Source organism: Chinchilla lanigera, unplaced genomic scaffold, assembly GCF_000276665.1.
Source record: "Chinchilla lanigera isolate Chin_1 unplaced genomic scaffold, ChiLan1.0 scaffold00091, whole genome shotgun sequence".
NCBI classification, from domain to species: Eukaryota; Metazoa; Chordata; class Mammalia; order Rodentia; family Chinchillidae; genus Chinchilla; species Chinchilla lanigera.
The window spans coordinates 8,582,061-8,594,191 of NW_004955492.1; the positions used below are offsets into that span (position 1 = coordinate 8,582,061).

At 42.5% G+C, this 12,131-nt stretch overlaps 1 protein-coding gene across 1 annotated transcript in view; it reads left to right on the top strand.

Annotated features, from left to right (window-relative positions):
• The first annotated feature begins 1,841 nt into the window (after positions 1-1,841).
• Positions 1,842-12,131, top strand: part of Nup133 (nucleoporin 133kDa) — a 57,990-nt gene continuing 47,700 nt past the window's right edge. Inside the window, exons 1-3 of the mRNA XM_005405007.2 lie at positions 1,842-2,223; positions 7,764-7,882; positions 10,447-10,550. Coding sequence (XP_005405064.1) covers positions 2,042-2,223; positions 7,764-7,882; positions 10,447-10,550 — 405 coding nt within the window. The 5' untranslated portion in view covers positions 1,842-2,041. The remainder of the gene's footprint in view (positions 2,224-7,763; positions 7,883-10,446; positions 10,551-12,131) is intronic.

Here is a 12,131-nt window from a genome sequence, read left to right on the forward strand (position 1 = left end):
TTGTTCCCCTTGCAAAATAAGCCCCAAACCGACACAGAGATTAACAAGAGAAAAACAAATTTATTTAATGTTAAGTTTCCTGTGACATGGGAGCCTCAGGAAAATGATCTAAAGTAGTGGGGAAATGTGGGCATCTTGTGTTTGGGTTTGATGAAGTATGCTGGGACAGAGAGGTGTGCTCAATGTCAACAATGAGGACCCTCGGCAATGCCTGTTCAGATTCTTTGGGTCCTTATGCTTTAGAGATAAGGATATTCCTTTCCTTGAGGTACAGGGGGAGCACCTCTCACATGAGGGCCTTATGACCTGCTTAAGACAGAAGGGCAGAAGAATGAATTTTCTCTTCTGTCTTCTCAAATGCCAAGATGCCACAGTTTGGGGTAGTATGTTGTCTTAGTTACTTTTCTCTCATTGGCCTGACAAAATACCCGAGACTCAAATTTAAAGGAGGAAAAGAACAAAACTGAACCCACCAATCCCTCCTCAACATAACTACTCTCCATCTCTTATGTCACCCCCCCAATAGGAAAGACTGACAGGAGGAGGAAATACAGAGCTTTAGGAGCTGTAAGGCTCAAGGTCAAGCTGCAAAGATCAAGATAAATACACGTGGTAGAAAGTAAGAAAGATGACTGGGGCCAGGAATGTGCACAGACTGGCTTCCAGAGATGTCACACCCAACACACTTGACTCCCACAGGAGGATGTACTCAACCAGTGTTTACTTAACTATTTCTACAAAGACATAGTGAAAGTTGGCTATATATCTGTTATGGTGTGTACAAAGGGAACAAGGCCAGGACTCTTGTGAAGACATTTAAAAATAGCTCCATCAGGGGAGATTGCACATGCCTGTAATCAAAGACCACGAGTTCGAGGCCAGCCTGGGCTACATGGTGAGTTCAAGACCAGCCTTAACTACATAGTGAGACCCTGTCTCAAAAAAAAAAAAAAAAAAATCTCAGGAGACAATTATGAACACAAAATCATTAGGCAGAATAAAATATTCTAACCAGTCTACACACAGGAGTGGAGAGGACAAAGGATAAAGGAACCTCTAGCTCGCGGGAGGCTCCACTGAGAAGGCAGCACTGAACTAAGATTTAAGGAGCTGCCTGCTGGGCTAACAGAGGGCAGACAACCCAGGAAAAAAGGGCCTGCAAGGAATTGAGAGTAGGAGCTTTAAAATTCTTGGACCATGAAGTTCAAGTGGGAATTGGTGGAAAAATAGGGATGGAAGCCAGCCAGAGTTAAATCACGGAAGGTCTCAGCAAATAACCTCTGGTCAGTGGTCAACCAGTACGTGCAAGCCCTAGAGCCAGACTCATCCTGGTTCCCTGGATGGCAGTCGGGGGGACAGAGTGGACGAAGACTGGACATGAGACCTCTACTCTCCCCGAAGAGGCTCCGCAATGGAAAAGGAAAAAAACAAGTGCCCGTGCCGGGCAGGGCCGTGCAGATAAACGATTTTCTGGGTTCTTCTGGGCCCGGGGCTGACTCCGGGCCGGCGCCTCTCCGTGCCTCGGGCTAGGCCGGTTCCTTTACGCTGGACTGCTCGTAGTAGGATCGGAGCCGCAGCAGGCAAATGTGAATTCGGCTGTGAACAATTAGCCACTATGAGGAGGGCGCCGGACGCCAGGTGTGGGCTAGGATAGGTATGTGACGTCAAGAGCTTGGAGGACTACTGCAGAGCTGCAGAGCTGCGCTAGGGAGAACCCGGGAATCGATTCAACAAGGCTTTTACGTCACCGCCTCGCGCCCGCACACGTTCACCACGCCCCGCCAGTCGGCACCGCTTTTTGACGTCACCGCATAGAGACCTTTCAGCTCCGAGCACGCCCAGCAAGTCGGCCCCGCTCTTTGGCGTCATCGCCATACGGCGCCCGGCTCTAGCTCCAACCGCTACACGAGGCGCGAGGTTGTGTTTTGACGTCATCTCCCTGCGCCTTCCCACCCCTTGATTGTTCAAGCTCACGGCGCGCAAAGACCGCCCTTCTATCTTGGACCTAGCCCTAGCTCGTTTGCTGCTGCTCTCTTCGATCATGTTCCCAGCCATCCCTTCTCCAGGGACCCCGGGTCCCGGATCCCGAAGGGTCCCACTGGTCGGAATTGGGCCGAATTCAACGCCCCGTGCGCGAAGCAGGAGGGGGCAGTCCTTGGGTTCTGCGGTCTTCTCCCCAGTGCTCTTCTCCCCGGTATCACGGCGCAGCTCTCTCAGCTCGCGGTAAGTGATGGCCAGTGGCTGGGTCCGACGACCAGCAGACTCTAACGGGAGAATGGTTAGTTGCTGGAACCCGGGCAGCGCGGGGAGGGCTGCTCAATCTTGCAAATTATTTCACTTTCCCAATGATTGTCTTATCAGGTGAACCCTCACTTTGCACTTTAAATGTGTTGCAAAACAAGATTCCAGCGAATTTAGTTATGCACTAGTTCTAATTAGCTTTTTATTTGCGATTTACGGATCTACGCAGCCCTCACTCTACGCTGTAGATATATTATTATTATTTGTGCTGCGGAAGCGAGCACGTCTGCAGTATACAATAGATATGGGCAATAGCTGAACAGTGAATTTTGTAAGGTGGAAACAGAACAACAGACCAAAAACAGAAGAGTGATTGATTAGCATCAAGTTACCTCGGGTTACCTTGTTGTAAGGTAATGGAAACTTGATTTCTTTTTGTCTGGAATCTCCTGTTTTCAGAGAAACTTGATCGGTTTGGGGTCTATTTGTCTCCATAAAGTTTCAATGTGATGTAATATTTGGCCTAAGGGACTTCCTTTTGGTCTGGTTAATTAGGACCTACTTCAGGAACTCAGTCCAAAACAGTACCCTCCAGTAATCTTTATTTAACAGTTTCCACCTTCTGGTTAGGATCTCACTAAGTGAGTATGACCAAAACTAAAGTGCTACTCTTCATCATCCTGTGATCCAATTTCAGCGTGTCATTTATAGACTATGATCCACTCGTTACATATTTCTTTGGGTTTCTGTCCTTCCGAAATTTCATGTTTGGTGGATAACTACATTGAAAACATTTGGGAGAATACACGGTATCAGGAAAACTACTATTATAATAGATGACAGTACCAAGGGTGGAATGAACCAGATGAAGAATCTTTTTTAATCAAATAGTTTGTTTAATATATATTTTTTGCAACTAAGTCTCTATGATGACCAATGTATTTATACATGTTCAACAGAAAATGTTAGCAATTGTGCAGATTCCTCCTTGTTCAGATAGTAGGCAGCAGTTCTGTTATGTAGTGGCCCAAGACTGATAAATTAAAGCAGGGAATGAGAACAAATGAGTCTACAAGTCTAACTATAGAAGAGACCACCAGTACAACTTGAACAGTTGCCTAGGGATGTTGCTAAAGGATCTCTGTCTCTCTTTTTTTATTTTTTGTTTTTGGTACCGGGACTTGAACTCAGGCCCTTGCCCTTACCAGGCAGGTGCTTGTGCCGTGGAGCTATATCCCTGGCCCCTCTTTTTTTTTTTTTTGGAGAAAGGAAAATTTATTGGAGAATAGGAATAGCTCCTGAGAGACAGGAGGGGTCCCAAATGGGTTGCCCAAGGATCTCTTAAGTCATGTAAAGATTTGAGTTTGATGTGGCACTCTATCATATTACCAAAAAAAAAAATGGATTGTGAAGGCCTAGTTATGGTATTATCCTTTCTAGTGAAAACAGTAGGCATAAGCAAGGAAGAATTAAGAAAGATTAAGCATTTTGTTACAATGTAGAGTCTTATTCCAATAACTTAGGAAAAGCTGTCCACAGCATAAAATTATTGAGGTTTTTTTTTGGGGGGGTGTCTTTCTGAAACAGGTTTTCACTGTGTAGTTCAGGATGGGCTTTTTTTTTTGTACTGGGAATCAAACTCGTGAACTTGAGCTTGCCAGGAAGGTGCTGTGCCCCTGACCTACATCCTCAGGCCCCAAATTGTTCTGTATTTGTGGTATCTTTTAATGTAGAGTGGGGGAACCGGGAATTCGAACTCATCACCTCAGGCTTGCCAGGCAGGCGCTGTGACACTGAACTATATCCCTGGCCCCTCGCGATGGTTTTGAACTCACTTTGTAGCCCATGCTAGCCTCGAACTCACAGTGATCCTCCTGCCTCAGCCTCTGTTGAGTTCTTATCCTGGTTTATAGTTTTCTTTTTCTTTCTCTCTCTTTTTTTGTTTGAGTCTGGGTTTTGCTATATATTTCAGGCTATCCTTGAACTTACTGTGTAGAGCAGGCTGGCCTCAAATTTGCAGAAATCCTCTGGTCATAGCATTATGTGATTTGGTACACTCACATCAGGCATGGTACTTGTCCATTGAATTTCCATTGAGTTGCACAGCTTTGGCTTACAGGGATTCATGAATAGAACCATTTTTACTGCTAGGATTTCATTGGAAAAACATTAGAAAATTTAGGATCCAATCAGGCTTGGTGGTACACACCTGTTATTCCAGCACTCTAGGAAGCTGAGGCAGCAGGATCTCAAGTTCCACCCCAGCCTAGGCAACATAGGGAAACTGTTCAAAATAAAAAATTAAAAGGGTTAGGGGATATAGCTCAGTGCAAAGGTCCTGTGTTCAATTCCCAGTGCCCCCAAGATTTCTAGGTATCTCATACAGTGTTTGGAACTTTGTATCAATATCATAGTCATAAATGTATCTAAAAGAAGATTGAATGGCACTTATTATTTGACAGTACTTCCCATATAACTTAGTGTTTCTTTTACCAGATGAGAAACACATCCTTTGTAGTTTTTTTAAGGCCTGTCTGGAAAATCCCAGTTAGTTCAGGGTCAGAAAGACTTGATTTAGAGTTTAGTTTTGGGAAGTCTGTCAAAAAATATCAAGAGGTTTAAAACAAATAGGATCTTGGTTGTCGATTTAGTCAAGGTGACAGACAATAAAAGATTTTAAAGGCAGAGACAGAAAGTTACATAATTGTGAGCAAAAACTTAGTTCATTTAAAAGTTAAGATGACTCAAATACTCAAAGCCAGAGAGACAAGGTAAAACACAAGAAATTATCTTGAGAAAACACAAAAGTTTTGCTTCTTAGGCCAATTATTTAAAATGGAAAAAGGTTCACATTCTCAAATCGGTACTACAAGACTTTCATTTTAACAGAGAAGATAAAATTCTACTTTTGCCTCAGTATAATAATACTAAAGCTGATCTTAATAAAAGCTGATAAATAAATCTATGCAATAACTCCACAAATTTCCACATAGTTTCTATAACTTTCTTATACATTTAGTTTTTTTGGTGTCAGGAATTGAACTCAGGACCTTACGCTTACATAGTGTAAGACAGGCACTTGTGCTGCTGAGCTATATCCCCAGGCCTACATTTAGTTTTTGTACCTTTCCTTTTTCTCCTTTTGGACAAACTAGTCACTCTATGTTAGAACCAAACTTACTCTTCTTTTGCCAAGGCATACGTTCTATCCCTCTTAGCTTTCCTTAGCAAAAACACGTCTTTCCTTGCAGGTGGACTTGTTTCCTTCATTGTTTCATGTCCTCTGATACTAAGTAGAGGTTTCAGTGAGTAGTACCCTTATTTTCTAGTGAAATCATAGGAAATAAGTTTGTCATATACCAGTATTTTGTTGCTGCTGCTGCTGTTGTTTTGATGAGACAGGGTTTTGCTATGTAGGCCAGGCTGGCATTGAACTTGAGGTGATCCTCCTGTCTCAGCTTCTTGAGTGCTGGAATTACAGCCACTACACCTGGCTTTTCATTGTTTTTGAGAGAGGCTTCAAACTCAGCCTCCTGGTGAGCTTCTTCAGTTCTGGGATTATAGGACTGTTCCACCATGCTCAGCTTGTCGTGTACTAACATACGCAGTGTGCTTTGTAAGGATGTGTTCTTGAGGCTGGGAGGTGATGTAATGTCACTAACCTGTGTCCACTTGGTCTTAACACAGAAGTTTTAGGCTTTGGTGGCAAATGCTGTCATAGCTCTTGAAATGCTTGACCTCTGTCCACCAGTGAAGTTGTGGCTTTGGGTCTGAGATCCCCTATACTAACCTAGACAACAGTTTTCCCTAACTGCAGCACATTAGAAAAAGAAGAACAAAGAAGAACTTCAACATGTTAGAACAAAGAAGGTAGAATGTACAATCTTCATGACTCCCGGAAGCTGGCATTCTTTTTTGGAGAAGTGAAGAACAGGTGCCCTGATGTAGATCTAAAGTAATGACAGTAATGACAATCTCTAACCCTGGCAGAATTGTTACTTCATGCCTAACATACCAGCTGTCATTAATATCTGCTGAATGGTAAATAAAGGGCTGTTTGCTACAGAATTTCACTCTGTAGCCAGGTTATAGGGAGAAGCTCTTCTCACAGTGAAGTAAAAGCAGTGTTTTTTTTTTACTAAAACTACTGGAGCACCAATCTACATTCCAGCAAAATCGTGCTTCCTGTCCCTGGAGTTCCTGGTGACCATGAAATTTCAAAGGGAGGAAACATCTGCTATGAATACTTTCTTTTGGGTTCTTTTTTTTTTTTTGTACTGGGAATTGAACTGAGGACCTCTTGCTTGCTAGGCAGGCACTGCACTGCTGAGCTAAATCTCCGGCCTGGGTTCATCTTTGAGAAGGGAATTTTTCCTGACAGGAATGTAGCAAATGTTGAGTCTTAAGAATTTACTATAAAAGTTTGTAGTACTTTATTTTTTTGTCTTTTTGAGACAGGGTCTCACTATGCAGTTCAGGCTGGTCTTGAACTCATTTTGTAGCCCAGCCTGGCCTCGAACTCATAGTGATCCTCCTGCCTCAGCCTCCCAAATGCTGGGATTATAGGCATGCACCACCACACCCGGGTGCAGTACTTTAAAGGAGAAATGATTCTTAGAGAAGACACTATGTGCTTGACTTTTACATTTTGAAAAGTACCCTTCAAAAAGCTCATTCTGTATTTTTTTTCTTTTGAGAAAAGTCAGAATGAGAGCCAGACTTTGCATAAAATGTGTGTGTTATTCTTTAAAATCTTTTCCTACCTTCTGGTGATCATTTAAAGAAACACCTTTGTTATGGTATTCTGTCAGGAGACAGAATCCCTATCAGTGTGGTCTGTAGTGAGATCAGCATCAGGTGCTTGAGACCTGTTCACTTTCTTGCTTTTGTTTGCTGCTTAGATCTGGCAGGTCTTATAGTCTCAGAGCTGGGTGAGAGCTTGAGGATTATCCCCTCAATGTTTGTGGCACATCTGTGATGACGTGGAAGAGGCTATGTTTAACCTTTCAAAAATATTGAGACCCTTCAAATGGTTCTCAGTTTGAAACACACTAATTTTAGTCCAGCCTTCTTAGTTCACTAGTAAGCAAGAGTGATGAGGAGTTTAAGTGAATAAAGGCATTTTGTTTTTTGTTTTTGTTTTTTTTTGAGACAAGGTCTCACTATTTAGTATAGGCTGGCCTGGAACTCTTACGATCCTACTGCTTCAGCCTCCAGAGTGCTAGGATTACAGGTGTGTGCTGCCATGCCTGGCTCTAAAGTGAATAAAGTTATGCACCTGATTTCTGAGCAGAGCTAGGGCCTGAAGCCATGTTTCCCTAAGTCCTATCACTCTTATTTTTTTTTTAAGTGAGAAATACATTTTTAAATGTAGTATATGTGAGCTAGTGTTGCTTTTTTTTTTTCAGTGTTACAGCTCATTTTCTTGTTTATCGGAAGGATCTTTATTATATAAATAAATACATAAAAACTAGGATATTATAAAATTTTAAGTTTGAAATACTGCAATTTCTATTCTTCAGAGGAACACCTACACGGATATTACCACACCACTCTATAACTGAGTCTGTGAACTATGACGTGAAAACGTTTGGATCATCTCTTCCCGTTAAAGTCATGGAAGCCCTAACGTTGGCGGAGGGTAAGTGCTGTCTTTCCCTTTGCCTCTGTTAGCAAATCAAAACCAGGCCTGGCCTGGCCTAGACATTGACATTTGGGCTTTTTCCTAGATGGAAATAAACAAGTAGATTGTCTGCTTTTTCTTTTTTTCTTTCTTTTTCTTTTTCCTTGTCTTTTTGAGACAGGGTCTCATGCAGTTCAGGCTGGGCTTGAACTTGCTTTGTAGCCCAGGCTGGCCTCAAACTCAGAGTGATCCCCCTGCCTCAGCCATCTTGAGTGCTGGGATTACAGGTGTGCGCCACCATACCCAGCTCTACTTTTTTACTGTAATTGAGATATATAATAATTCAAGAAGCAGAATGAGTTATTCTAACACACTCCCATTAAATCTTCAAAGTATTGTATGTGGGAAATTAAGTTCCAATTCAAAAGTTGATCAGGTGTATGAAGTTTAGTTCTAAAAACACTCCTGAAACTAGTGCCTTATGCTATTGGGCTTAATAATGCCGTACAATCAAGTCCCCTCCATTCCTGGATGTGTGATAGCAAGAGGCCATGTGCACAGATTCATGCCATTGCCAGTGTGGGGGCACTGTTGGAAGATCCTGTGGGCAGCAGACAAGTACAGACAGCACACCTAGACAGGCAACACAAAGAGTATGAAGTTAGGTTATTTGAGTGATGCAAGCTTATAGTTCAGAGTTTCCTTGGCATCTGCCTGGGTCATTTCATTAAGGACTCAACTCTGGGCCTTTGTGGTTTTGTTTTGTTTTGTTTTTTGAGACAGGGTTTTGCTGAGTGATTCACGCTGGCCTTGAACTCACTATGTAGCCCAGGTTCAGCTTGACCTTACACGGCAATCCTCCTGCCCCAGCCTCCTTTGTGCTTTTCTGGAACAGTGTTTTTCAAACTGCAGGAGTAACTGAAGTCAATTTAGTTGTTCATGACCAGCATAAAGGAAGAGACAGTTAATTTAGTTAAAAATTGACTTAAAAGTTTCTTATAGTGAATAATAGTTAAAAAAAAGTTTAAAGTAATCCATTTTAAAAGACAGGATATAGCCATTAAGTGGTGGCACATGCCTATAATCCCAGCACTCTGGGAGACTGAGGCATTTTAGTGACTTAGAGAGACCCTCACTCAAAATAAAAAAGGGCTGGGGATGTAGTGTAGTGTGAAGGCCTGGGGTTCAATCTCTAGTACCAGACATACAAACGAAACACCCACAAAGAAGGAATATTTCTCATCAGCTTGAACCTGCACATCTTGGCAGCCGATCCTTGGAAATTTTAGGGGTAGTTGTTCTCAGGCACCCAACCTGCTAACCTCTATTACACATTTGTCTGTTTTGTTTTTTTTTTTAAATATCTTCCCCACAATTCAGTTTAAATTGCATTTAACCTTTCTACCTACTCTTGGTTTGTGCCACTAGACTCGTCAGTAACAATACGTAGCCTCACATCTCAGAATTCGAGGAGCACAAGTCCCTGGAGTTAGGAAGTATGAATTGAAGAATGTAAATGTGACCTCTTCATGGTGTGGAAAATCATTACCAAGGACTGCACTAAGTCAGGCCTCAAGGCTCACCCCCAAGAACTAGTAACTTTCAGAAAACATGACACAACTGAGTATCTGGTCCCGTCGGCCCACACATAGCCTGAGAGTGGCTTGATGTTTTAACTCAAAACATTACCGATGCTTTGTATTTTGCCCCTTCACCCTGCCTTTAAGCAAGGAGCAACCTCAAACTATTTATGCTTCCAGGGCGTTAACGTGTTTATGGGAGCTTATCACCATTGCTTAAGACATGGCTTTGTGTTTACCTCATTTTGTCAGTTAATAGAGGAGTTTTATTTGTGTAACTGTATCAGTAAAATTATGAATGTAGTGAAATATTTCTCTTTCTTGGTGGTACTGAGGATTGAATCCAGAGCCTCCTCACTGAGCTACGATCCCTATCCCCCTATAACCCCTCTATTTTTATTTTTTAATTTTGAGACAGGGTCTCACTAAATCACTAAGTTGCCCAGGGTCATCTTAATCTTGTGATCCTCCTGCCTCAGCCTCCCAGAGTGCTGGGATTAGAGGTGTATACTACCATGCCTGGCATAACTATTTCTTATAGGATATAATATTTAAATATTATTATAGAGAGTAAGAAACCTATTTATAACAGAATTTAAGGTATCTCAAACCTAGGCCAAAATATAGTTCCTTGATATATTTCTAAATGTGATTATCAAATCATCTATTTGATCTACCAAATAGATCTCTTGTTTTGGGCATCGATAGTTCTAAAGCATTTAGGAATATTTTTTTATTGTGAATTAATTTTTTTGGTTTTTTCTTTTTTTTTTTGGTTTTGTTTTCTTTCCAGTACCGGGAATCGAACTCACGACCTTGCTCTTGCCAGGCAGGCACTGTGAGCTAAATCCCCAGCCCCTGAATTAATTTTTTGTAAGTGTATTTCTGTTACCTGTGTTGGTGAAGCCTGTGGTAATAAAGAGGATTTTGGCGTAAGGAGATTTAACAGTTTTTCATATTCAGAACTTAAGGTTGATTGTATATCTTGTGTTTCCCCCCTAGTTGATGACCAGCTGTCTGTCCACATTGATGAAGGCGGATGGGCTTGCCTGGTGTGCAAGGAGAAGCTCCTTGTTTGGAAGGTCACGCTGTCCCCTGTCACCAAGGTGTGCTCTTCAGGGACCTCGTTGGCCACAGGAGTGGGGGCCCACTTGGCGCTGCATCTTCTCCTCCCCGTAGGGCTGGTAGAAGACAATGGTCTTAATCTATGCAGGCATTGGAAATTTGTGAAAACACTGAGCACACATGCACATTTGTATATCGGGAAAAGTTTCTCCTATTTTCAAAATTTTTAGAAAGTCCATATCTGTAGTTTATTCCCTCTCCAAAGAGCCACTGCAGCTAGGTGAAGTGAACATAGCCTTAGGGTGTTACTGTCCTCAGAGTCAAGGGGAAGCTCAGCATGGGGTTGTGGGAGCTCCCTGCACTCACGCCTCAGCACAGTCTTTGTGTGGTTTTAGGCTTTTTCTGGAAATGGGCTATGGCCCTCCCTTTCCCCGCGGCATTCTACCTTCTAGCCTGTGTCGCTTCCCCTGGGCACAGAGTCTTCACTCTTTGTACTATGTCACTGTGTGAGATTGGTACCTGCCACCCTCGTAGAAAGTCTGTGGGCTTTAGGAACAGTCACTGTGTTTGTACAAACACAATTAGCACAAGAAACCCTTTTAATATTTTTTGAACAAGATGTATGTTATTTCCATTTAATAAAATGAGGGACAGAAATTTTCATGGCCATAATGCCAGTCAGTCTGCCTAACGAAGTCTACTTATTACTAACAAGATAGAAACATGTTTTAGTGAATTGAATAAGTAGTGCTCACAAAACAGGAAAAGTGATGCCAGTTGCTGGGAGAGCTTTCAGCTCTGAGCTTCTGGTTGTGGGTTATCATTTGTGTCTCGCATCTTAGCCTCAGCAGTCTCTCTTCCCCACACAGTCTCTGGCACCTTTCATTATTCTGGGCCTTTGTTCTCTTAGGACTCAGGACTCCTGTGTGCCTAAACTCTTCACATCTGCTGGCCTCTGTACTGCTGCTGCCTAAATAGTGCAGTTTTGGTTGGGAGCAGTGGATGAGGGAGAAGTCCCAAGGGACATGCTGATTTAGCAGCAGGATCTTTGCTTTTTTCTTTCTTTTTTTGAGACAGGTCTTGCTATTTAGCCCAGGCTGGCCTCAAACTCACAGTGATTCTCCTGCCTCAGCCTCCTGAGTGCTGGGATTACAGGTGTGCACTACTATGCCTGATTAGCAGAGGGTTCTTTTTTTTTTTTAAGAGTAGGAAAATTTACTGGAGAAAAGGAATAGGGAATAGGAATAGCTCCTGGGGGACAGGAGGGGTCCTGAATGGGCTGTCCAGCAGAGGGCTCTTGATGCTTGGCTAAAGTCTAAGAAGTATTTTCAGGGCAGGTTGGTGTAATTACTCTTGGTCATGCTAATTTTAAATATCAAACAAATCAAAACCAGATGGAGAAAGCCTGCAGGAAGCCTAAATACTTCTTAATCTGTAGACATTTTATCCCTGGAAGAGTATAATCGATGATATTTATGGTCCAGCCTAACTCTAAGTTCCCCAATTGTGTCTCTTAAGATTTTTGTTGTAAAAGTACTGAAAATATGATCCAAAAGAGCTGTGAAGAGAATATTTGTAGAATGGTAGTTCGAGGGGCTGGGGATTTAGCTCAGCGGCAAAGC